Source organism: Maylandia zebra, linkage group LG18, assembly GCF_041146795.1.
Source record: "Maylandia zebra isolate NMK-2024a linkage group LG18, Mzebra_GT3a, whole genome shotgun sequence".
Taxonomy (NCBI): Eukaryota; Metazoa; Chordata; class Actinopteri; order Cichliformes; family Cichlidae; genus Maylandia; species Maylandia zebra.
In genome coordinates, this window is record NC_135184.1 from 21,716,651 (window position 1) to 21,740,504 (window position 23,854).

Sequence of the window (23,854 nt, forward strand, 5' to 3'; positions counted from 1 at the left end):
AATCTTCATTTTACCAATTTTGTTGCGCGTATGTGAATTTAAGCTTCCTCCTCTTAGCTCACAGGAGTGACACCCAGTGTGGTCTTCTGTGGCTGTAGCCTTTCTGTCTCAAGGTTTGACGTGTGATACCCTGGTTTTAACAAGTGGTTATTTGAGTGTGGCAGGATGTGGTCTGCTGTTCAGCTGCAGGGAATGGATGGGGCAGTGCCAGGGAAGGCTGGCTAGCACAGGTGGTGCCCATGTTCTAATTGTGCGTCCACCATTTAGCACCTTGGATAGCACCTTGGGACCCAGAGAGCAGAGTATGAGTAGCTGGGAAAACAAGCTGAGGGAGCTGACAGCATCAAAGAGCAAGCATTTAATAGAACACTAGAAATCATCCACCAACCCATCTTTATTATTACATTGAGTTACTGTGGCCTTCCTATTAGTTCAAAGCATTCTGGCTATTTTCCTCTGACATCACCCAGAAAACTAATGCTCACTGGATATTTTCTCTTTTTCGGGCCATTCTCTGTAAACCCAGGATATGTTTGTGTGAGAACATCTCAGCAGATCAGCAGTTTCTGAAATACTCAGACCAGTCCATCTGGCACTAACAACCATGCCACATTCAGAGATACTTAAATCACCTTTCTCCTTTCTGATGCAGGTCGTCCTGACCACGTCTACATGACTAAACGCACTCAGTTGCTGCTATGTGATTGGCTGATTAGATATTTATGTTAAGGAAATAAGTACCTAATGAAGTAGCTGATGAGTGTATTTATACATATCATGAATGACCGTGAAGGCAAAATTAAGAGCACGAAGATGACTCTGATAGATCATTTACAACATTACAAGTTCATTTGAGGCCTGGTGTTCATAAAACCTAAATCTGCACTGATAAAACCTTCAAGCCTTGAACTACTTCCCTGAAAGGAACATGCCATTCTTGGATTTCTGTCAATGTGTGAAAAAGACATCAGACGTTCCCATTGAATTAAGCAGCCCTTAATAATCAGGTGGCGTCTGAGTCACTGCAGCGCCCTGTGAGGTTTTCAGATTCAAGTAAATGAATATAAGATTGCTAAAGGACTCCAAGTTGTTGGTACAAAGTAATGAGGTGCCAGCACGTCAACGCAATTACAGGAAGCTTTTGGTGACTTATTTACACAAGCTCGACAGAACTGCTGTAGTGGAGAAATGTTGTATCACTAAGCCTTAGAACTTTTGGGAAGACTTACAGATCATGTGATTCCTCTTTAGTTTTTAGAGTTCTTACCTTATGGGCCACACAAATAAGGCCATCACTTAGTCTTCCCAATATGGGCTAACACATGTGGTTTGATTAATGGATCAACCTTTATAGCATGTGCGTTCTGCTCTTGTGTTCACCAACATGTTTCTGGGCCACTCATATTACCTACCTACTTGTTGAGAGTTTCTTTTCTGCTACCTACATTAATTTTCCTGCCTCCCTTTGGTCTGGAATTAGCTGGAAACCATTTGAGAATGTCAGACCACTACATCACCACTACCAGGAAATTAAACCGAACCTGAGTGCTGCTGCACATTTTTGACTAATGATGCAAGGGGAAGACGGCAGAAAGAGGGAGACAGAGAGAAAGACGACATGGGGGGGGGCAGAGATGACTTCTGAGCACTGATAGTAAAAGATAAGAAATTTCTGAGATGTCGCAGATCAGATCTGCTAAGTGGGATTAGTTACTGTATATTCTTGTGTAAATGCCAGATTCTGTGAAGCACCACAACCATTTTTTTTAAATATATGTGGCCAAAATTGCACCCAACCAAAACTAGAACAAAGAAAAGAGGCTAGCTACTATCTCTCCTCTGGTGGCAGAACACTCGATTATCGTGGCCTAAATCTGTAGAGATGAAGCTATACCTCTGTGGCTTTGGCTGGTGTTACATGTGGGTTCAGACTATCTGCTAGTCTGGAACGTGGTGATGCCAGTGGATATTTACTTGTTCACTATGTGGAAGCAGCTGGTGTTGTGCTCATACTTTGCAGGTGAAACCACAACACAGTCGTTGCAGTACATGACATCTGCTGTGTATTCTTGCCGACCTTTGTCACAGGTAGTCTCTGCCAGATTATACAGTAGCTGACTCCACTTCTGAGTGTTAAGTTGTTCTGTTTTTGTGGGTCAGGTGTTGGAGAAGGACAGGAATAATTGATTATTCCTTGGTATTTCCTTTTCATATAAGAGTAAGCATTTAAAAACAACAACAAAAAAAAGGGCCAAATGTGGACAGCACCAGAACAGAAGTTTTTGTTTCATGAGCTGTATACTTGGCAGTGGTTAGCACCTCACAGCTAAAAAGTCCTGGGTTGGAATCCAGCTTGTATCCAGAGACTTTCTGTGTGGAGTTCCCCCCGTGTCTGCGTGGGTTCTCTCTGGGTACCCCGGCTTCCTCCTACAATCCAAAGACAATCAGTTAGTGGGGTTAGGTTAATTGGTGATTCTAAATAGGTGTGAAAATTGAATGTGAATGGTTGTCTTCTCTCTGTGTTACCCCTGTGACAGACTAGTGACCTGTCCAGGGTGTAGCCTGCCTCTTGCTCTATGGCAGAAGAGAATGGTGGATTGTATGTTTTGAATGTAAGAAGCTTTATACTGGACCCATTCATATTTTGGATATTTTTTACTAGACTCAAATGTGTAGCAATAAATAAGTTGAATGAATAAGAAGAAAAAGCTTTTAGGACAAAAATCAATATTGTGAGTTTCAGCATGTCCCCTCGGGATCTTCAATGCACTTTGTTTTTGTAGAGAAATGAGTCCAGACTGTAGATCTGTTGCTGGTTTTGAACATGTGCCATGGACAACATTTGAGAGCTTTGCCAGAATCATAAAGTGAATTATGACCACTAGAGGGTGCTAAACACCAGCTAAGGCACCAACATGCTTTAAGGAAGATTGACATTGTCAACGTCTTACAGAACACATGAATTAATTTCAGTTTGCATTGACGTTCAGGGAAAAACATTCAGTAATTGGCAGCATGTCAGGTATTTTCTTTTTTTTTTTTTAGATTTAAACATGACGCTTAATTCATGTTTAAGGTAATGACTGAGAGGCCTCAGCTGGATTCAGGCTGAACTGAATTTAGAAGAGCACAGGCTAATGCTGTAATGACATTTGACGCAAAGAACCCAATTAATTTGATGCTTAATCATTTCTGACACAATGACTAGTGAAAATATAAGTGCAGTAGTTTGCAAATAAGTCACGTCCACCCCTCCCTCTCTCCTTTCTCTCTCCCCCCATCTCTCCCTCTCTCTCCCCCTTCTTCTCCTCTCCTTCCTCGCTCTATCTCTGATTGGCTTTCTTCAAAGATAATTGGAGGCAAAATTTGATATGCTCAATGTCATGGACAGGAATGAGGTTTCGCCGGCGTCTGCTGCCACCATGAAAAAGAAGGCGGAGGGCGGCACTGGATGCAGCCACATCAGCGCAGCCAAGGCTGTCTCATCCAAATGCACGCGGAGCAACAGCGGGCAGAACTGTCTGGACCCTGGCTCTCCCGGGGCAGCGAGCGCTAACCTGTCCGGTGTGCCCAGCAACGTCGTAATGGACGAGACCGAGGACGGAGAAGAGGAGTCCAAGTTTCAGCATCCGCGGTTGCGCCGAGCTGGGGGGAGCGGCAGCGGCGGAGGCGGAGGAGGAGGCGGCAGTATCAGGATGAAGAACTTTACGCCAGGAGGGGGAGCCTCGTCCTTGGCTTCCAGGAGAAACTCCAACAAGGAACCCTGCCTTACGCACACAGAGGACGCTCCTGCCGCCCCACGGCCCACTGCTGCCTCCAGAGCTACCGAGACACCCTCTCCGGGCGATGCTGCCCAACGCGGCGAGACCTGCAGAGCTTCTGGGGTGGAGGCGTCGGAATCAGCGGTCGCGGTAGAGGTTTTAAACGCGACAGCGGGTGATGGTTGCAACGGCGTCGCTCCAATTTCCAGCATGAAATGCAACAAAAACGGAGAATGCAGGAGGGACTCGGGTACCGGGAGCCTGCGCTCAATCATCTCCAAGACGGAGAAGCAGACCGGGGGATCGGGGAGAGCCGAGGACGGGGGGAGCGCCAAGCGAGGAGCCTGTAACTCGACCACCGCCAGCATGGACGGCTCGATCACGCCAGGCGGATCCCTGACCGGGGGGCACGGAGGAGAAAGCGCAAACCCCGTGTCCAGCGGAGTCCCCGAGAAAAAGGACTCCAAGGTGTCCTTCTCTAACGCACCAAGCCGGAAAGCCTCGTCCTCGCTACACGGCCCGGCTCAGACTCAGACCCAGCAGCCGAGGAACTCTGTCACTTTCCAGAAGCCGGAGGATGGCCCGGCAATTGTGCCCGCCGAAGATGCAGAACCTCGGGGAAGCCAAGCCAGCTTCATGCAGCGGCAGTTTAGCAGTATGCTGCAGCCTGGAGTTAACAAATTCTCCTTGCGCATGTATGGTAGTCAAAAAGCAGTGGAGAGAGAGCAGGAGAGGGTAAAATCAGCTGGAAATTGGATTATCCACCCTTACAGCGATTTCAGGTAAGAGCTGTGGGTGCGATTGGTTACATGAGGGGCTCGCAAGGGTCCTCATTGTCATCTACAACTTACTTTGCAGTGAGTAGCCTAACCACTGGGACTCCTTGGAAACACATGCATTTATTGTTCGGGGCTGCCAGCTGCTGGTTTTTCATGCCGTCCCTTATGATTGAACCCGCAGAGATTTAAAACGATGCATTGCATCGGACCGCCTGTAATCCCCCCGCCAAACAACCTGTTGTCAGGCAAACCGACTTTAGCGAAGAGTGTCCTTTCAAGGTTGTAAACAAACCCATTGTAGTCCACACTATAGCATGTCTGGGGTGCTCAACAAGCTAGGCCTGCTAATATACCTCGACTTTTCGTTGCAGTGCGATCTCATTTAGCAAAGGGGACAGCGCTCTGAAGCTGCCTTCATTTAAAATGCCATTATTTCTTTGAGGATCCGGATAAGGTGTGCAGTGTAGGCTCTACCACAAAAGCTTGCTGACAGGATGTATATGTATGTGTGTGTGTGTGTGTGTGTGTGTGTGTGAGTGTGTGTGCCTGCGTGTGTATGTGATGCACTCAGTAATGGAATGTCACCTTGAGCCAAGTGTGCGGAAACCTCAAGCATGCTCACTGGAGACATATCCGCCTGTAAGACTCCCCGGATTGTGCATTATAATGACGGATGCGCTCTTTTGTATTGCGGCTCAAACGCCGATGACCCAGCTGGACATCCAGCAGCTATTTTGTCATTCAAATATTTTGGAGGAAGCACCAGAGAAGAGGGCTCCTCGTGATTGAGGCTTGCCTTTCAGCGTTTTATTATAAACGTATGAGTCGCCTGATTGAATTTGGGTCAAAAAACCAGCAGGTTTGACTCTGGGGCTGGATGGGTTGGTTTCAGCACCACAGGGAGTGGACAGCTCCCATCTCATTTGGAGTCGGCTCGCGCGTGTGAGCGCTACGTTTAGACCCCCATCACTCATCATCCACGCTTGGCCCTTTCGTATCACGTAACACCGTGTCAGGATACCAAGCATGAGACATAACTTCAGCAGCAGAGATGCAATTTGACTTTGTAGACCTTTGTTTAGCTCGCAGACTCCCACTCCGCGAGAAGCTAGCGGCCTCCCCTGATACTTATGCTAATCAATGCATCTTAAAGCAACAAAGTTGCTTCAAATATCATCATCGGGGCGGTTATTGTTGTTGTCGTGTGGTGGGGGAGTCAGTTCCTGTTGCATAAGTCGCAGTGTAATGACTCAGCGCTGCACCTGTCCTGCAGAGCTTCCTGTGACGGGATCAAACCTCAACACTTTGCTCTCTGTCCCATTTACCAGCCTGTCACATCAGCACTGGCAGTAAGTAAGCGAGACTGTCGTCCTCTTGATATCAATACCGTAATATTGTTGAGAGTTTCGTATAAACGAGCCCTCATTTTCTGTTGTTGGGGCCCAGGAGGGCTCAAAAACACATTTAACACAATCTATGCGCGACTTTTTGTGACAAGAGAATACAATCATGGATTTAAACAGATCATTCAGAATTCAGAAATAAAAAATAATAAAAATAGTGAGAAAATCCCTCTGTTTGCAGTCTCTCAGACTCCAGATGTAAAACCTGAGAGAAAACAATCGATATCTACTTGCTGATCTTAATAATAGGCTACTTCCTATGCAGCACTTCCTCACTCAAATCCTAAATGCATGCATCTGTGTTATTAAATTAAAGTAAATCAAAAACATGAAACATTTCCTTGTTTGTTGCTGGTCGCAAATTCAGCTTATATTCATACATATCCGGTTTTAATGAGGTCTGAACAACAGAAAGAAATTAAAAAGGAATTTTCTGGTCATTTATATTCCCTAAATACTGATTTTTAAACATGCAGATGTATAAGTGTTGGCAGGACCCTAAACAATGAAGACGGTCCTGCCAAATGCAACATTAACAGATTACATCCTTCTCTTTCCACCCAGTCTATGTCCTTTCTTGTCCACAGTCTTGTTACCTACCGTATTGACTACTGCAATTCTCTTTTGGATGGTCTCCCCCCCAAAATCCCTCCATAAGCTTCAACTGGTTCAGAACTGCTGCTCGCATTATCACCAGAACCCCCTCCTACCAGCACATCACCCCTGTTCTTCAGGAACTTCTTCTGCTAACCTTCTCTAACCTTCTCTGCTCCCAGGCTGTGGAACTCTCTACCCCCAGATATAAGAAACATTGGTTTTCTCCCCCAGTTTAAATCTCAACTCAAAACCCATCTGTTCAAATCTGCATATTCACTGTGAACCCACTGTTTGTTAATTTTATCTTATGCTTTTGTTTTATTGTTCTTCATTGTCTTTGTTCTATTATGTGTTTTTATCTATTGTACAGTGTCCTTGGGTGTCTTGAAAGGTGCTTCATAAATAAAATGTATTATTATTATTATTAAGAGGCAAAGCCAAAATAAAACCCAGTGGTTCAGAAACGAAGATGAAAAGGCCTTCCATGGTTTAACCCATCATTTAAACATTTGCATTTAAATTTTTGAGTTATTACAGGAACAGCAGTGCTACATGTCCTTACTCACACAAACAGTGATAATCATTAGATTCCTTTTGCTTTGTTACAAAAATGTAAAATGTGTAAAGAAATCGGTTTAATGCTGATTATAATTCACATCAGTATCGGAAAAAGTAAGTATCTCCCCTCCCCCCCCCATTATTCTCTGCATGCTCATGCTGGTAAAAAATACCACTTTGGCTGCACTTTGTTTACACTTTTCCATTTTGAGCCAGGCAGTCTCTTGTGCCTATTGCGTTTCCACAGCAAATCCCTCTTCTCATCTGACTCTATTTTTGTCTTTTCTTCCCCTTTCCCCTCTTTTCCCCTCCTGTACTCTGTGCACACACCCATCTAAAATGCACTGTCACGCACACACATCCACTTCCACTTCACACACACGCCTGATAGGTTCTACTGGGATTTTACAATGCTGCTTTTCATGGTGGGCAATCTGATCATCATCCCCGTGGGCATCACCTTCTTCAAGGACGAGACCACGACGCCCTGGATCATCTTCAACGTGGTGTCCGATACCTTCTTCCTCATGGACCTTGTGCTTAATTTTCGCACTGGAATCATCATCGAGGACAACTCAGACATCATTTTGGACCCTAAAACCATTAAGAAGAAGTACTTAAAAACTTGGTTCATTGTAGACTTTATCTCCTCCATCCCAGTGGATTACATATTCCTTATAGTAGAGAAGGGGATCGACTCAGAGGTGTACAAGACTGCTCGGGCCCTGAGGATCGTCCGCTTTACCAAGATCCTGAGTCTCCTGAGGCTGTTGAGGCTCTCCAGATTAATACGCTACATCCACCAATGGGAAGAGGTAAGGGCACACATTTCATAGCTGTCCATGAGCTAAAACATTATCTCAAAACTCACAGCTACACAAGAAGAAACCCCTAGCTTAGTCTGTGAGAAAAGGTCAGTGATTTTCCTCCAATATGCTGATGTTGGCTCATGGCCAAACCAACAATCTGCTTCTCTGGCCTGCTCTCCTTCACCTGGAGGCCCAGGATCAGTGTTCTCACCTGCCACCTGGTGAGAAAAATATAATGTCTGCAGGATGTTTGCGCGCTAACAAAGTTTGCATTCTAATTACTGTTATTGTAACACCATCCTCCTAACCTTCTGTCTCCATCTGACCTGGCAGTCCCACAGGTGGCACTTAATAAGCAACCTATTACCAGGGCAAACATAGTTAATCAATTAAGAGACCGGAGGAAGAGCAGGTGAAGTAGAGACAGCGATTATCATAAGCAGCACTAGGGGGGCTATCGACTGTGATTATGTGACTAATTATTCATTTAAAGTGATTAGAGTTAGGTGAGATGGCAGGTCTGCACAGACCTGACTGGTAGACTCTGCATGTGAGGATGGGTGCTGTTGCTAGGATGCTTCTTGAAGACAAAACCCAAAGCACCAGTCCTGAACTTCCTGGCCACTCAGCTATTATTTACTCCACGAGAGGGATACACCTTTGTGGGCCCCTGCCCCAGCCCCTCACCAGACTCTCCTCCTCTGCTTTAAGAGGAATAGCCTGGGAGACAGGAGGTCCAACAGTGTCATAAGATCGCTCTACTTTTTATTTATGCGAGTATTGGCAGCCTGGTGCTGGCATTTTGCAGTAGTGAGCAGCACAGTGGGGCTTGGTTGCTCACTTGACCTTTGGATAATTGGATTTCTGAAGATATTATGTGATATGCACATAGAGTGGTGCATGATGGGAAGTAATACTTGCACGTGCGAAGAATAAGAGCGGCGATGTAGTGGAGAGCGAAACACTGGCACATGCGGGAGATGCCCATTTCAAATGCCTGTTTCCAGTTTATTTTGAAAATCCAAGAGTTGAAGCTGTGAGCTGTTTTTAGTTCCTGTAACGTTCTCGGTGCTGTCCGCGGTTCTGAACACCTCAGTGAGCCAGCACAACATGACCGTGTAAGTCGGCTTTCTGTCATCCATCCTCCTTGCAAAAATGATGACCAACTGCTCTATTTTGTGAGTCGCTGATTGATAAAAAGTGACAGTGAAAACCTCATAAAGGTTAAAGCTGCATTTAGAAAGATCAGCACATGTGATTCATGTCCAGTCTCATTCCTCATCACTCCAGTCATAGAGTATCACTTCTCCCTCAGTTGCACTGAGTAAGAAATGACCCATTTCCTGTTCCTTCATAGTACACTAATCAGACCATTCTACGTGTTTTATAATGAAACGTACTGTCACTTCTGCACATTAAGATCTCATACCTATTATTAGTGCTTTTAAGCAGCTATTAGATGCTAAGCAGCATCACAGTTTTGATTCTTGAGGTCAGGCAAGTGATAGATGATTGGCCTAAGTGACTGTCCAGTGATGGAGGATGATTGATGTGCGAGACGACACAGACTATCAGTTGTTAAGGCTCATGATGGTCCCTGTCCATCACGCTGTGTGCATGTGATGGCACGTCTGTCTCCGCTGTTAGTGTATCTTTTGTGCCCGCCGGCTTGCGTGAGTGTTTTGTATATGGGCTGGGCCCCATGCGTGCTGGCGCCTCAGATTGATGTCACATATCTCGGTGTAACGAATGCGCTGCTCGCTCCTGCTGTGTTTGGTTTGAAACTGATGGGAAGCTGTCTCCCCTACTCATTGATTAAACTTGGTGGAATCCAAAGAAGAGTGTGAAGCTGAGCAGGAAGGCAGCTTCCCAATAGGAAATGAATTTATAGTAGATTCTTAGCAGAGGGGCAGTTGACATGGTCAAGATTGAGGTTCAAAAGTGGACACGGTTACTGATACACACACACACAACACACACACAAGAAGACAAACTGGCCGGGGTTATGAATACCAACATGGAGAATGAAGAGGCTGCAGAACAAAAGGAAGCTGTGTTGACTCTGTGACACAAGAAGACACACAGAATAAAGACACGGCGAGGAGGAGGTTAATAAGGTACAGTGGGATGAATCAGACACTAACAACTGTGGACAGAAAACAAAGGGAGAAAGTGAAAACAAATAAAAAGGAAGTAGCACAAAGGGTGGTGGGTCAGGTAATCAAATCTGCTCAGGACCATTCCTGAATGTGTGAAGTGACCAGGACGCATCCGCACGGCAGCCATAATAAGACCACATGATACACTGAAGCATCTTTTATGAAAAGAAAAAAGATCAAATTTGCTACTTATTGAGATTTTCCCTTGTGTGAAGATTTACATATAAAGGAAAAGCTTAATCGAAAACATGTTTAAAGTTTACTACAATTCACTTTGTATTAGCTGTATGTATCCTTCTGTTTTCAGCTTTTTTTTTTTAACATCCACGATTTTAAAAATTAAAATTGTCATATATACGAACTGCCTGAAACAGCACGCTGGAATGATGTCCGATAGGCATTTTGTAGCCCATCTGGGCATTGTAGTTTCAACATTGCAGTCATTTGTTCAAGAGTGCAGCACTACCAAGTTTTTCTTTTACGAAGTCCTTATAAGTTCCCCTTTCCTTGTCCTCATGATGTTTTCCATTAAGATCAGAGTAAAGCAATTATGAATTGGAGGTAGGGGGAAATCATTTCGACTGGTTGAAATGCAGGCAGCTGGAGAACACATAGCGCCGAAGTCTCATCAGATAAAACTTACGACACTGTCAAGAAAGCCATAATTACTGAGTTCATGTTCCAATATAATCTTACATATAAACTCCTCTCCTTGCCTTGCTGTCTCCAGATCTTTCATATGACCTATGACCTAGCCAGCGCGGTGATGCGGATCTTTAACCTGATCGGTATGATGCTGTTGTTGTGTCACTGGGATGGCTGCCTACAGTTCCTGGTCCCCATGCTGCAGGAGTTCCCATCGGACTGCTGGGTGTCCCTCAACAAGATGGAGGTACGTATGAGGGAATCATGACTAGGCACGTAGGACTGCACATATCAGACCAGAACTGGGCTTGCTTCTTGTAACCCGAGTGAACAAGAACTAACTGTGGTCACAAGGTATTGATCGAAGCGTCTCGCTGTCATCAGAAAATATTGGCAAAATCTCAGTCAATATTTTGTGACCATGATAAGCTCTTTCTTGTCTTTCACTGCGCAGGAAACCCCGGTGCTTTAGAAAGGTTATTTGGAGAAGGGAAGCCTCAAATTGGCCTCAGAGATTTTTAATACTTTAGAGAGGAACACCACCAATTTTCCACTTGTGTTTACAGGACCTTGCTAAATATGTTAAAGAAAGTTGCACAGTGCCCTTTGTCACTTCACAAAGCCGTGTGAAGTGTGATAAATGTCAAGTGATGGCACTTGAAGTTACCAGATATCATCTGTCGCCCACTCCTCAGCTCAAAGCTACATCAGGCTCCACCAGCATAACACAGCTGATTCTCCAGTGTGGGTAATATGGGCAGCAGGAAGGAGGCATGCAAGCAAAATGACAATATCTCTGTTGTGCTGCCTCAGTAGCTTGTTTTTATTGGTTAATCTTTTTAAATGATGTGAGCACAAAAAATATTAAGACATGAACATTAAACAGATCTTAATCGTGACCAAACTACTTTACAAATAACCGTGTATGATTCAATAATTTATAATATTAAAATTAATTAATATTACTGATACCAGGGCAGAAAATCATTATTAAGCTTAGTGATCACTGCTGTGTATGATTCAGGAGGAAAAGTGTGTTCGCCTTTCAAGAAAATCAAGGATATTACTCATATCACAACCTTGTCATTGGCAGAAAACAGCTATAGCTTACCAACAAAGAGGCTGTTAAAAACAAACCTGTGAGATTTAAGTGCACCTCTACATCCCTCCGTGCCTCCTCTTCAGCACGGTGGGGCGATGACAGGAAAGATAAAAGGGGAAAATAGAGGGATGGGGGAAATATGGCCAGGCAGCTGGGCTCTTTGTTGCCATGTCTCTCTCAGAGAGATAAAAGCTGTTTGTTTATAGGTCTGTCTGTCAAACCAGCCTTTTACTGAGCAAGAGGAGACCACACCAAACCCAGACACGAGGCACAGGTCCAAATGGGGTTTTAAACAGATTGGGTCCTGCTCCCAGACACCGTCTGGGTCAGCCACGACGGCTTGTAAATTCAGATTTGAAGTATTTCCTGGATGAGAGGAGGGACTCTTGTTTTTAGTGCTGTACAAGAGTAATTCTGGTTGGAACAAGTTAATGGGATGATGAGGGTAAACATCCTCTTTGCCATATTGCTGAGATGAAAAGGATTCACTTTTTGTTTGATGTGTCAGACTGAAACCTACTGCAGTTTTACTGATGTTATTTTGTAGAGCTGGGTCACCGAAGACAAAGGAGATATATATATATATATATATATATATATATATATATATATATATATATATATATATATATATAAAGAACAATAAATTACCTCTTACTTTTTATTTTGCTCCTCTAAATAAATGTAGGTACACATATTTATATGCAGAAATTTAGAGACTGTAATGAGTGGAGGTGTGTTCGCTCACCCCCAAGGCTGACTATATCAAAACCAAGCCTTTGATGTTATAGATGATTAAAAATCCGTCATGCATTGCCTTGACTGTATCAGCTCTATGCCCTACACTGAAATACACACCACAGTACCAGTATAACAAACACCCCTGCTTCTTTGAATTTATCCATCCATCCTTCCATCTAGTTTCTTAATCACTTGTCCAATTCAGGGTTGGAGCCTATCAACAGCTGTCACGTCAGAGGGTGAAAGGCAGTGTGCAGAGAATAGGAATAAGACAGTCAAATTGAAATTGCGACGATTTATTGGATCTGAAATGATTAGCTCCATTTGTCGAGCCACAGAAAATTAAATCAGCAACTTAATGACAACAGATGAAATCTTTTGGTTAGCTGTAAGTACCAAATATTCACTACTTCTGTTGCTCACATGACTTATGGCTAATCTCTTTGTTTTACATAACTGGACATTCCTGGTAAATCAAAATAAGAAATTTGAAAATGCTGTTTTGGACTCACAAAATAAAAAACTAACGACTTTTGTTCATATCGGCCCACAGTGAGATTTAAAAATGTCTATCAAATATTGATAACATCATAAATTAGAGAGTACATAACGGCAATAAAACTGTGTCAGTGACACAGATGATTTTGGACCTGTTGTAAAAGTTGTCGACTGCACTCGACCAACTTTGATACAACGCAAATGAACCACAACAAATAGTACATCCATTTTAATCATAGCAGGAACAGGGGCCTGCTCAGTAAATGTACTATGGTACTTTGGAAGACATGGACCTCCAGGGTGAAAGAGGTTAAAGGCCTAAAGAACTCACCAACAGAATATCCAAGAGATCCTTCAAATTAGTGCACCAACATGCAGCTGCTATGTAAAATGTAAAGCGCGTATCTAACAATGACAACTAAGAAGCACCACAGATGCAACAGCAACACAAGTTCAAAAGTATTTCAACTTTTCTAAACTTATAGGCTGCACAAAAGGCAATCGTGCTCAGTACACGCTGCAGAGTTTGAAGTCCATGATGATGGAGTCTGGGCCTGACAGGACACTGACTCCTCCAGTGTTCTCTCCTGCTGTATAATCAAAGACAGCCGGTCTCCAGAGAGCCGTCACTCTCAAACGAAAGGGCCGCTCTGGCATGGGCTACATATGGCCACCTGAGACCACCCCCTATTGAGTGGCTGACAACTTGTAACATTAGCCATTGTGTTGCAGCCAGGCCATCCATCATGGCTCACACCCTACAGTGGCTCTGGTGGTGTGGAGCCCACAGGCAGGACCCATGGAGGGCGTTGAGAACACTCTGTAACTCTGAATGACATCCACCAGCTAATAATTGGATTCAGTCAAACTTGTACTACCTCAGGGAACATAGGTTGTTTTAGCAGTACACCCAACTTCCACCCCTGTATTGAACTCAGGTTATATTTAGCGTGAGCTTTACTCTGCTTTATCAGCCACTAAGTTAATTTCCATGCAAGAGTGCTTATAGAGCTCGGCTGCATTATAGAGTACAGAGGCGACTGGGTAATAACAGTGACAGTCATGCTAACTGACAGAAACGGGGTGTATACTTTCAACTCTGTAATTACAGCTGTGTGTGCACCCATCCCTTCCAGTACCCACATCACAGAGGCGTCTCTTTCCCATTATCCTCCGTTTCCTTCAGCTTTGCAGTACAGTGGTCTGCTTACTTTAGTGACAGTAAGTCAGTAATCACTGTGTCTGGTGTGAAATCATCTGATTTACTCATTGCAGTTAGTTTGACCAAACACCATCACAGGTTTGCTGTGGGATATTTCAGATTTGATTTGAAGTACTCATTAAGCCAGTTATAGCAATATACACATGAAGAGCTAAATTTGCTGTCTGAGCTCTAAATTAACTCGAAATTAGTTGGTGGTGTTTGTTTCGTGGGAGAGGAGAGGGAAAGATGGGATTATATCGCAGGTGTTTTTGTTTTGTACAGCCTTACTGAGCCGAGTACAAGGAATGCAATAATATTATAGCCTACTAAAAGAAGTTGTATTACTGAACAAGTAGCTATGACATCTAATTATGCTGAAAGCCACTCAAGAGGAAGTATTTTGAAGCCAGTGTAACAGGAACTTTCCCTCACGTGGTGTTGTTAAAAGGACTAAAGTGGGCTCCTGACTCAACTTATTTCCCTTACACACACACACACACACACACACACACACACACACACACACACACACACACACACACACACAACACATTTTCATATCTTAGTGAGGACATCTAATTGCGATAATGCTTCCCCCTAGCGGCTTCCCCAAACCCTAACCATCAAAAATGAATGCCTAACCATAACCCTTAGCCTAAACCTAACCATAACCTAATTGTAACCCTGACACTAAAACCACATTTTGAGTCTCAAAAATTCCTTCAAACTCGTGGGGACAGGCATTTTGTCTGCTTAAGTCACCGTCGGTCCTCACAAGTATGGTAGAACTACAATTTCATGGAGGCTTTTCACAAAGATGACAGTTGCCGTGGCCACCATCAAAAAATATATGTACACTTTATTAGTTCCACCCCTCTGGTATTGGTTTGTACCCCCTTTTCCCCTCACAGCGGCTTTAATTCTTTATTGCACAGATTCAACAAAGTGCTGGAAACATTCCTCAGAGATGTTGGTGGTTACTGACATGCTAGCATCACACAGTTGCTGCAGATTCATGATGTGAATCTTCTGTTCCATCACCTTTCAAAGCTGCTCTATTGGATTGAGATCTGGTGACTGTGGAGGCTATTTGAGTGCAGTGAACTCACTGTCCTGCTCAAGAAACCAGTTTGAGCCATTGGTACAATGTGGTCATAAAGGGATGGACCTGGGCAGCAACAATACTCAGGTATGCTGCACCCTTTAAACATTCAGTTTCCTGTTTTTAACTAACATGAATGGCACCTGCTGTGGTCTTCTGCTGCTACTTCTACTTCAAGGTTAATGATCTTGTGCGTTCAGAGTCGTTCCTCTGCAAACTTTGGTTGTGTTGAGTGGTTATTTGAGTTACTGCAGCCCTCCTGTCAGCTCAAAGCAGTCTGGCCATTCTCCTCTTACATCAACAAGGCATTTCACCCAGAGAGCTCCTGCTCACTGGATATTTTCTCTTTTTCAGAACATTCTCTGCAAACACCAGAGATGGCTGTGTGGGAAAATCCCAGTAGATCAGCAGTTTCTGAAATACTCAGTGTAGCTTGTCTGGCCCAACAACTATGCTAGATTCAAAGTCTCTTAAATCACCTGTGCTCTGATGTTCACTTTGAAATTATCAGGCCACCTTGACTTTTTAAAAAAAAAAAAGTATTTATTTATCCAGGTAAAAAATCTCATTGAGATTAAAAATCTCATTCCCAAGAGAGACCTGGCATCATGGCAGCAAAAGTCAAAAATACATGTACCACACAAGTACATAACATTTAAAACAAATACAATATCCCGCTTGTCTCCATGTTTTAGTGAACTAAGTTGCTGCCATGTGATTGGGGGGGTTGATATTTGCATTAACAAGCAGTTGAACATTAAAAGTGACTACTGAGTGTATGGATAAACAGTATACGTGTATATATCTATATCTATATCTATCTATCTATCTATCTATCTATCTATCTATCTATCTATCTATCTATCTATCTATCTATCTATCTATCTATCTATCTATCTATCTATCTATCTATCTATCTATCTATATATATATATATATATATATATTTTTTTTTTTTTCCAGTTTCTCTGAATGACTTTTGTCAAGTCCAAAAAAATAAATGATGTTAATGACAGGTTAATAATTTTAGCACACAACCAGTACTAAGAAAAAAAATCAGGGCATGTTGGCCTCTGCTTCATCTGCCTAATCCTCTTTAATCTGTCGCTCACAGGTATACCATTTCATCACACTGAGTACAAAAAATGACTTATAAGTTGCATTTAATTTAACACAAAACCTTTGCAGGAAAAGCTTGACCAAGGGTTAAAAAAAGAAGACACGTATAAGTCTGAGATATGTACCATGACGATCAAACTCTAGTGGAGACGGTGAAATAAGATGCTGGAAACAGCTAATCTGACTCTGTCCAAAGAGTAATGTTGATACACTGAACTTTTAGTGTTATGTACTATTTTTGTTTGCATGAGCCCCTCCAAATGTAAACATGAGCTGTTCGGATTTGATTGATGTCATTGGTATAACTAACCAGCTGAGCAAAAGTCCTCCTTCAGTTTCTGGGCTAAAGGCTAAACAGAGTAAGCATTTTCTCACCATATCTAACTCATGAAACACAGTGTATAACAAAGTGTCTCCGGTTCTTTTCATCTTCTCTAAAGTTGGCTTAAATTAAGTAGCTCCACTGGGCCAGGCAGCCATCAGCTCATATTGGACAGAATACTGAAATCCAGCTTCTCTGTTGACCTTACAATGAGCTCTCTGTGGAGCATGCTTTGCCCTCCACTTTCCAAATAAATACATTTCACTGCCCAAACTGCAGATCATAAAGACACCACGCACACTGAGGCAGACAGGGAGAAACAGAAGGAGAGGAAGCACCAGACAAAGCTGACTGTACAATGAACTCTGATAAGCTGTTGTAAACTAAACTGGTGGGCGTGTGGCAGGACCAGGGCAGCGACTTTCTCAGACGGTTGTCGATTATCTTTGAGATGTTTGTTCAGCTTATCGGGCATCCAGCATGCATAGTGATCATTCAGTATGATATTGCTCCATTTTCCACTTCAGTATTACTGTTGTTTTTCATGCACTTTGTGTCATTTGTAACATTGTAAGTGATTTGGATCAGGGAATGGGAAGGTCTGTCTGTTGCTCTGCGTAACACTTTGATTACAGAATTTAACAGATTGCTATCAAATTTTCATTAGACTATAAACTTTGTTATACATCATATATATATCTATATATCTATATCTATATCTATATATCTATATCTATATATATATCTATATATCTATATATCTATATATCTATATAGATATATCTATATATATATATATCTATATATATATATATATATATATATATATATCTATATATATATCTATTAAATATATATATATATGTATATATATATATATATATATATATATATATATATATATATATATATATATATATATATATATATATATATATATATATAGATATATATAGATATATAGATATATAGATATATATATGATGTATTTTGACACCATCCGCAATTACGGTAAACGTAACAGTTTTCATATTGCACTTTTCTGCTCTACCCAACCACTTTCAGCCATTCACACAAGCACTTTTTTTCTATCGGGCTCTGATGGATGCACTCGAGAACAACTTGGGGTTAGGATCTTGCCCAAGGATATCTGGCAGCCAGGGATCAAACCACCAAACTTCTGACTGGTAGATGACCTGTTTTACCCCTACTAGGAGTAACCCTTGCAGCTCCTATCTGAACTGGGTGGTTTCTGTCATATTTCAGACTTGCTTACAGAAAAAAATTAATGAGTTTGCATCAGAGGTTAGTGATGGTGCTTTCTGCCTATGAACAAAACCCAGAAACTATTCTAGTTCTTGTCACACCACATCTTTATTGATATATACCGAAGTGTCATAACTCGTCATTAATGGTATAGGGGAGGTTGTCAAATGTCGCCTTTATGGGGGAAAGAATTAAAAGCATCCCACTGCTGCTAGCATGGATAAAGTGCTGATGCATACTGATAATGTGAAGGTTTTTTTTTTACAGCACACGAGTTACATAAACCTGCCCAAACTGTTTGGCAGGTGCGTTTCACATCTGTGTTTGCGAAGCATCTTGCACAACAAGGTTGCTGCAGGCTATTTAAAGAAGCATTTTAGGGTCCCGCAAGATAAATTTAAAGCCCCTGCGTTATCAGTCAAGTTCAAACAGACTATCTGCGGCTAATGGAGATGGTGATTACCATCAAAGCAACGGATAGTTCCCAAACTGAAATCTCTGAGGAGAGTGATTGAGACTTACGAGGATATGGAGTCTCTCCTTCTCTCTTGCCTGTTTCTATTTCAGAATCAAAGTGCTCATCGTTCATCTATTATTCAATCTGCTTCACTCCACTGTTTCTCTTTCTGTTTTTACATATACCATTTAGCCCCAGCCCACTTGGTGGAGCTATATTTATTTTGGGAGTTTTGATTTCCCTGACCTCATATGGAGAGCTCTTTCTATCACTTTGTGGCCATTTAAAGTTATGCTGTTTGGATGTTAACAAACCTCTATGGTCAGTCTCTACCTGTGATTTTTTTTTATACCTAGTGATTGTTCTCGTATCTAATCTAATAGAGGAATCAGATAAAAACAAATCAGAAAACAGCAAAAAACCCAACAAAAAACCCCATATGTTTTTTTTAGTTTTCAGGTTTGGGAGTTACCAGCACTTAGAGAAACTACATTTATTTGCCCCAATTAAGCCAAATATTCATAATGAGAAACATTTGTGCATTAATCTGCTAGACACAGTACTTGTTGTATCGTCAAATTGTTAATATTTGAATACACACAACACATTTTGCATCGCACTAAAAAGTTTTTTTTACATGAACTTAAAACAATAATGTTAATTTTTGAGATTAAAACATTGAATAAGTTCAGGTTTTTCATAAAAACACTACACTTTGGTTAGTTTCGTTATAGGAAAGAAACAGAGAAGAACTGCACACTTCTTAATATAATGCTGCAGTAGAGTGCTGATGCACTTCTCTGCAGCAGGTTATGGGGAGGATATAATGCAGCTGATTGCCTTTGTTAAGTGCAGCCTGTGACCTCTGTGTAGCTGGTACATATTTAGTGAGGCTAAGTGTGTGTGTGTGTGTTTTTTAGTGTGTGTGTTTCTTTAAGACTTGAGGGTCTCAGAGGTTTTCAGGATGCTGTTTGTAACTTTTTTTCCCTGTGCGCTGCTTTAGTAACACAGCTTACACAGATAATGAGTTTCTTTAGTAGAAAAAAGATTAAACATAGCTAAAAATCTAGGATTCTGATCCTACTTTTGGCTTTGAATTAATTGCATCAGCATCGTGTTCAGACTCAGGTAAGCACAGTAAGGCCAAATCAAGACCTTTTTCATCTGACTTTTCTGTTAAGGGCTGTGTTTGGGGACAAAGTTACAGTGAAATAAAACATTGAATAAGTGTTCATTACATGTATTTAAAGTGGGCGGAAACATAGATGTCTTTCTAAGTCACAATAAGAGTTTGGAGTTGCCGCACAAGCAGCTTTGTGACTGCTGCCCCGCTGTAGTAGATTCCGATTCACACAGTTCTTCAAGTGCATATTTAATGACCTCTCATTATAATTCCTCTCTGAGGAAATAACTTTCAAACCGTCTCTACTTTCCTGATTAGGCCTCGAAGGAATCCCTCGGTGTTGTTTCCCCTTCCTCCCTCTTTCCTTCTGTGTCCCTTGAGCTCTCATTTATATAACTGTTCCTCCATGACCCCTGTCCCCAAAGCTTTTCTTCTAGTTACCTACTCCATGGCATCACCCTCGTCTGAAACATATATTTGAATGTAACATTTGTGTGTTTAACTCCTTGTTTATCTCCTTTCTTGTCTTTCCACAGAACGACACCTGGTCAGAGCTGTACTCCTTTGCTGTTTTCAAAGCAATGAGCCACATGCTGTGCATTGGTTATGGCCGCCAAGCCCCAGAGAGTCTATCAGATATCTGGCTCACTATGTTGAGTATGATTGTAGGAGCTACGTGCTATGCTGTTTTTATTGGCCATGCAACAGCTCTCATCCAGTCCCTGGACTCCTCCAGACGGCAATATCAGGAAAAGGTGAGGAAACAACTCCATCCCATGATTTCAACACTTTTCTGCGAGCTGTTTTTCTTTAGTATTTCCTCTTTATTTGTCCTTTAAAAGCAAGTTATTCACCTGCTTGCAAAGTGTTGGATAAGAAAATGAGATGAAACATTAAAGCTGAAGTGGTGGCCCATCAGTTGAGTAATTTAGCCTAGCATGAAACAGAGAAGCAGCTAATCTCACTGATCATCTACCAAAATTTACTCACAAGCTTCTGTGGAGCTCCTGAGCTTAAACATTATGTTGTTTTTGGGGGGGTTGTCTGCCAATCAGAAGGAGCACAGCTTGATCCCTGGCTCCTTCAGTCTATGTGCTGAAGCATCTTTGGGTGAGACACTAAACCCTGAATTGCCACGATGTATCCATCCCGCACCAGATAACGACAGCTGTGGTTGGAAAAAGTCTTTGTTCCAGTTGAAGTCTATGGGAAAACAGCTTTCTGTCTTGACCTCTTTAAACACTTTCCTGATGAGTTCATGGACTCAGTCACTCATTTTGAGTCATACTGAGTAAAAAATTAAGTCTGGTTAGATTAAAAAAATGAGGATTAACCATCATATGCTTACTGGCTAACAACTTATGATTGATAAGTCACCTCACAGTCAAAGACTCATCCTGATGCGGTCAGGACCAGCTCTATAGTCCAGAACAATCATTGTGTAAAGTGTAGAAGTAAATCTAAATCTACCTTGATATACAAAGAGGTGTTTACAAAGGTTATAAAGCTAGTTATGTAGCTATTTGGTGGTTACGTGTTTTGATATTTACATGTTTACATGTTTGAATGTTTAGACATGCATGTTCAAACCAGTAATAAGTATGTGTTATATCTACCTGGTTGTTTTCCCTGTTTTGATCTGAGTATAAGATTTCCTGGCTTCTGAGAGGCCAGTGAAGTATTCATGAGGACGGCACACAGGAAGTGTGGGTTGTTGTTGCAGTGTGCTAAAAGTAAAGAGGCTGCTAAAAAGTTATCCGTCTCCGTCTTGCTGTTCCTAATTATTCAGAGAGATTCCCAACCATCTAGTGAACCCTCACGTTACAATTGTACTAATGGAACTATGACCAGCAAGATACAAAATCCAGTAAGCAGTAATATGTGTTCAAACAAGCCTACATTTTTACACTATTTGTTAACTAAAATGTAAAAATGTAGGCTAATAAGATTGCTAATATGCATGACTAGCAAGTGTTACCAAGGATTAATCTCATGTAGTCCAAGATCTTACAGAAGAAAACAACTTTATGTTCATGTTGAACAGAGCTGGATAAAATAGAGAGGTCCTTATGGTTAATGTCAGACATGCAGATGCTGACATTGCTAATGATTTGACGTAAAGATCACTGGAGACAGATTGTAGTTAGTGTCAAGGGAGGAGTTAGATCAGTTTCACTATATCTGGAAGAGTATTTTAGTAACTGAAGGTCAAAAAGGATCTTTTTTTTTTCACAATCCTCATTTTGTTTGTAGCCGATTTAGATATTTACTGCTCATTAAATGAAAATTAAACCATAAGGTCACGTAATTAGTTATCAATAATAGATAATACATATCATACAACAGGCTGTATGTGTGTGAGGAAGTGTAACAGCAGTGTGTGGCATCAACCTACTCCTAAACACTTCAGGTTGTGACCTTAACGGCACACCATCAGGCGCCATTAAAGCACCCGTATATGCTGTCATAAGGACAATGAACCTGAGCGCTGAGCCGCGCTGCAGCAGTGGCCTGTCGTGGTAGCACAGTCACTCTGTTTCCAAGCAGAGTCTTGCCGGCTAGGGAGCAGTGGGAGTGCTGCCGGCTTTCAGCAGCCAATCAGAGGCTCCGGGTGTGTTCGGCCAGGTAGAGCCACATTGCCAGAGGCTGTGGCTGTGCCTGTGTGTGTGTGTGATTGTGTGATATGATGTCCCCTTGAGCAGCAGTAGAATTGATGAGGCAGCGGACCTGTGTGTCCCGGCAATGTCATCCTGAAGGTGACGTAAGCCATCATGGCCGCCTCCCTCTCTCAGAGTCTCTCACTTCCTGGTCACTCACTCACTGGATCTCACTCTGCCTCTGCTCTATATCATCTCTTATGCATCTTTAACTATCCACTTTACATGAGCTCCACCCCTCCTTTTCCTTCCCCTGCACTGCTTAAATGTCTCCACCTGATTCTCTCTGGCGTATCTCCTTCCTGATCTCTCGCTCTCCTCACCTCCGGATCTAAATTTCTCTCTTTTTTCCCCTTCTCTTCCTCTATCTCTATCCTTTCTGGTGGTGGTGTCCTTGAAAGGTGCAGTGCTATTGCTAACTGGCTGCTATACAAAGCAAACTGAGGGGGAGGGTAAACCTGTGGGAGAGACAGTCCTGGTGCACTGCAAGATATTTGAATGCTGTGTATTTCACATTGTTTGGAGTTTTTCTCTCTCTCTCTCTCTCTTTTTTTTTTTTTTTTGTCAGTTTGGTGTCTGGCTAGCATTGTGCGGCTCTCCGCAAAGAGTTTTATTGCCATGTGGCAGGACACTTGAGTATAAATCATGTCCAATAAACGGTTTAGAAGAAAACGATTCAGCCAGCAGAGTGCTGACTGAAGCTCTTGTCGTCACAGTTTGCCCAGGATGATGAGAGTTTTCTGTCTGAGGAACAAGTCACCCAGATGTGCAAAGTTTAAGTTTTCCCCCCAGTTTTAAAAATCTTGTCGAATTTGCACCACAAGCAGGATGAACTCAGCAAACTAAAACCTTAAAAATTTAAGAGCTGTGATGAGTTGTCTAATCCTAAACCAGCCTGTATGTTATCCAGTTTAAGGATGAAGCGAGGAGTACGAAACCTACATGCCTTGACATTAGAATTTTTTCATAATGCTGTGCTCTTTATGTTTATTCTTTCAGATTTAGACATTTTCTAATACGTCCTCACCCTGTCCCAGAATATACAGCTTTTCTGCTGAGGCCAAGAAGTGCATTTCCCTTAAAAACCTTTTTTTCTGACCAGTTGTCATATTTTTTTTCTGCTGCTCTGTGAGGATTAGTATTTGAGCTGCAGGCATGTTTATTAAAGAAAAAAAAACAACTCAGAGAGCAGAAAAGTGCCATGCATGCCAGTGAGGCTGATGCCGATGCTGCCGGGTGAATTTGCAATGCTTCCAGAGAGGACTGTGAGTGGCATTTTTATCATTTTGGAGAGTGTTAGCAAAACACGTCTGCTGGCAGTCTGTTACAGCCCCAGTGTGGATTGAGCTAGCATTGTGTGAAGGGTTCCTTTTCAACCCAGAAGAAATGTCAGAGTCACAATTCATGCAGGTTAAATTTGGCTTGGTGGCTTTGGTGCAGAGACCTTTGTGTTAGTTATACATAGTAACAGTGCACAGTGACACATAGCAGAGGGGCATAGAAAGAACAGCAGTTCTACTTGTGCCTCTTTTTTTGAAGATTCAAATCTGAT

General features: G+C 42.2%; 1 protein-coding gene across 1 annotated transcript in view; it reads left to right on the forward strand.

The window, feature by feature from the left end:
• Positions 1 to 3,319: 3,319 nt before the first annotated feature.
• Positions 3,320 to 23,854, forward strand: part of LOC101487604 (potassium/sodium hyperpolarization-activated cyclic nucleotide-gated channel 2) — a 36,253-nt gene continuing 15,718 nt past the window's right edge. Inside the window, exons 1-4 of the mRNA XM_004542513.3 lie at positions 3,320 to 4,543; positions 7,490 to 7,913; positions 10,797 to 10,958; positions 20,182 to 20,400. Of these exons, the coding sequence (XP_004542570.1) occupies positions 3,372 to 4,543; positions 7,490 to 7,913; positions 10,797 to 10,958; positions 20,182 to 20,400 (1,977 nt within the window). The 5' untranslated portion in view covers positions 3,320 to 3,371. The remainder of the gene's footprint in view (positions 4,544 to 7,489; positions 7,914 to 10,796; positions 10,959 to 20,181; positions 20,401 to 23,854) is intronic.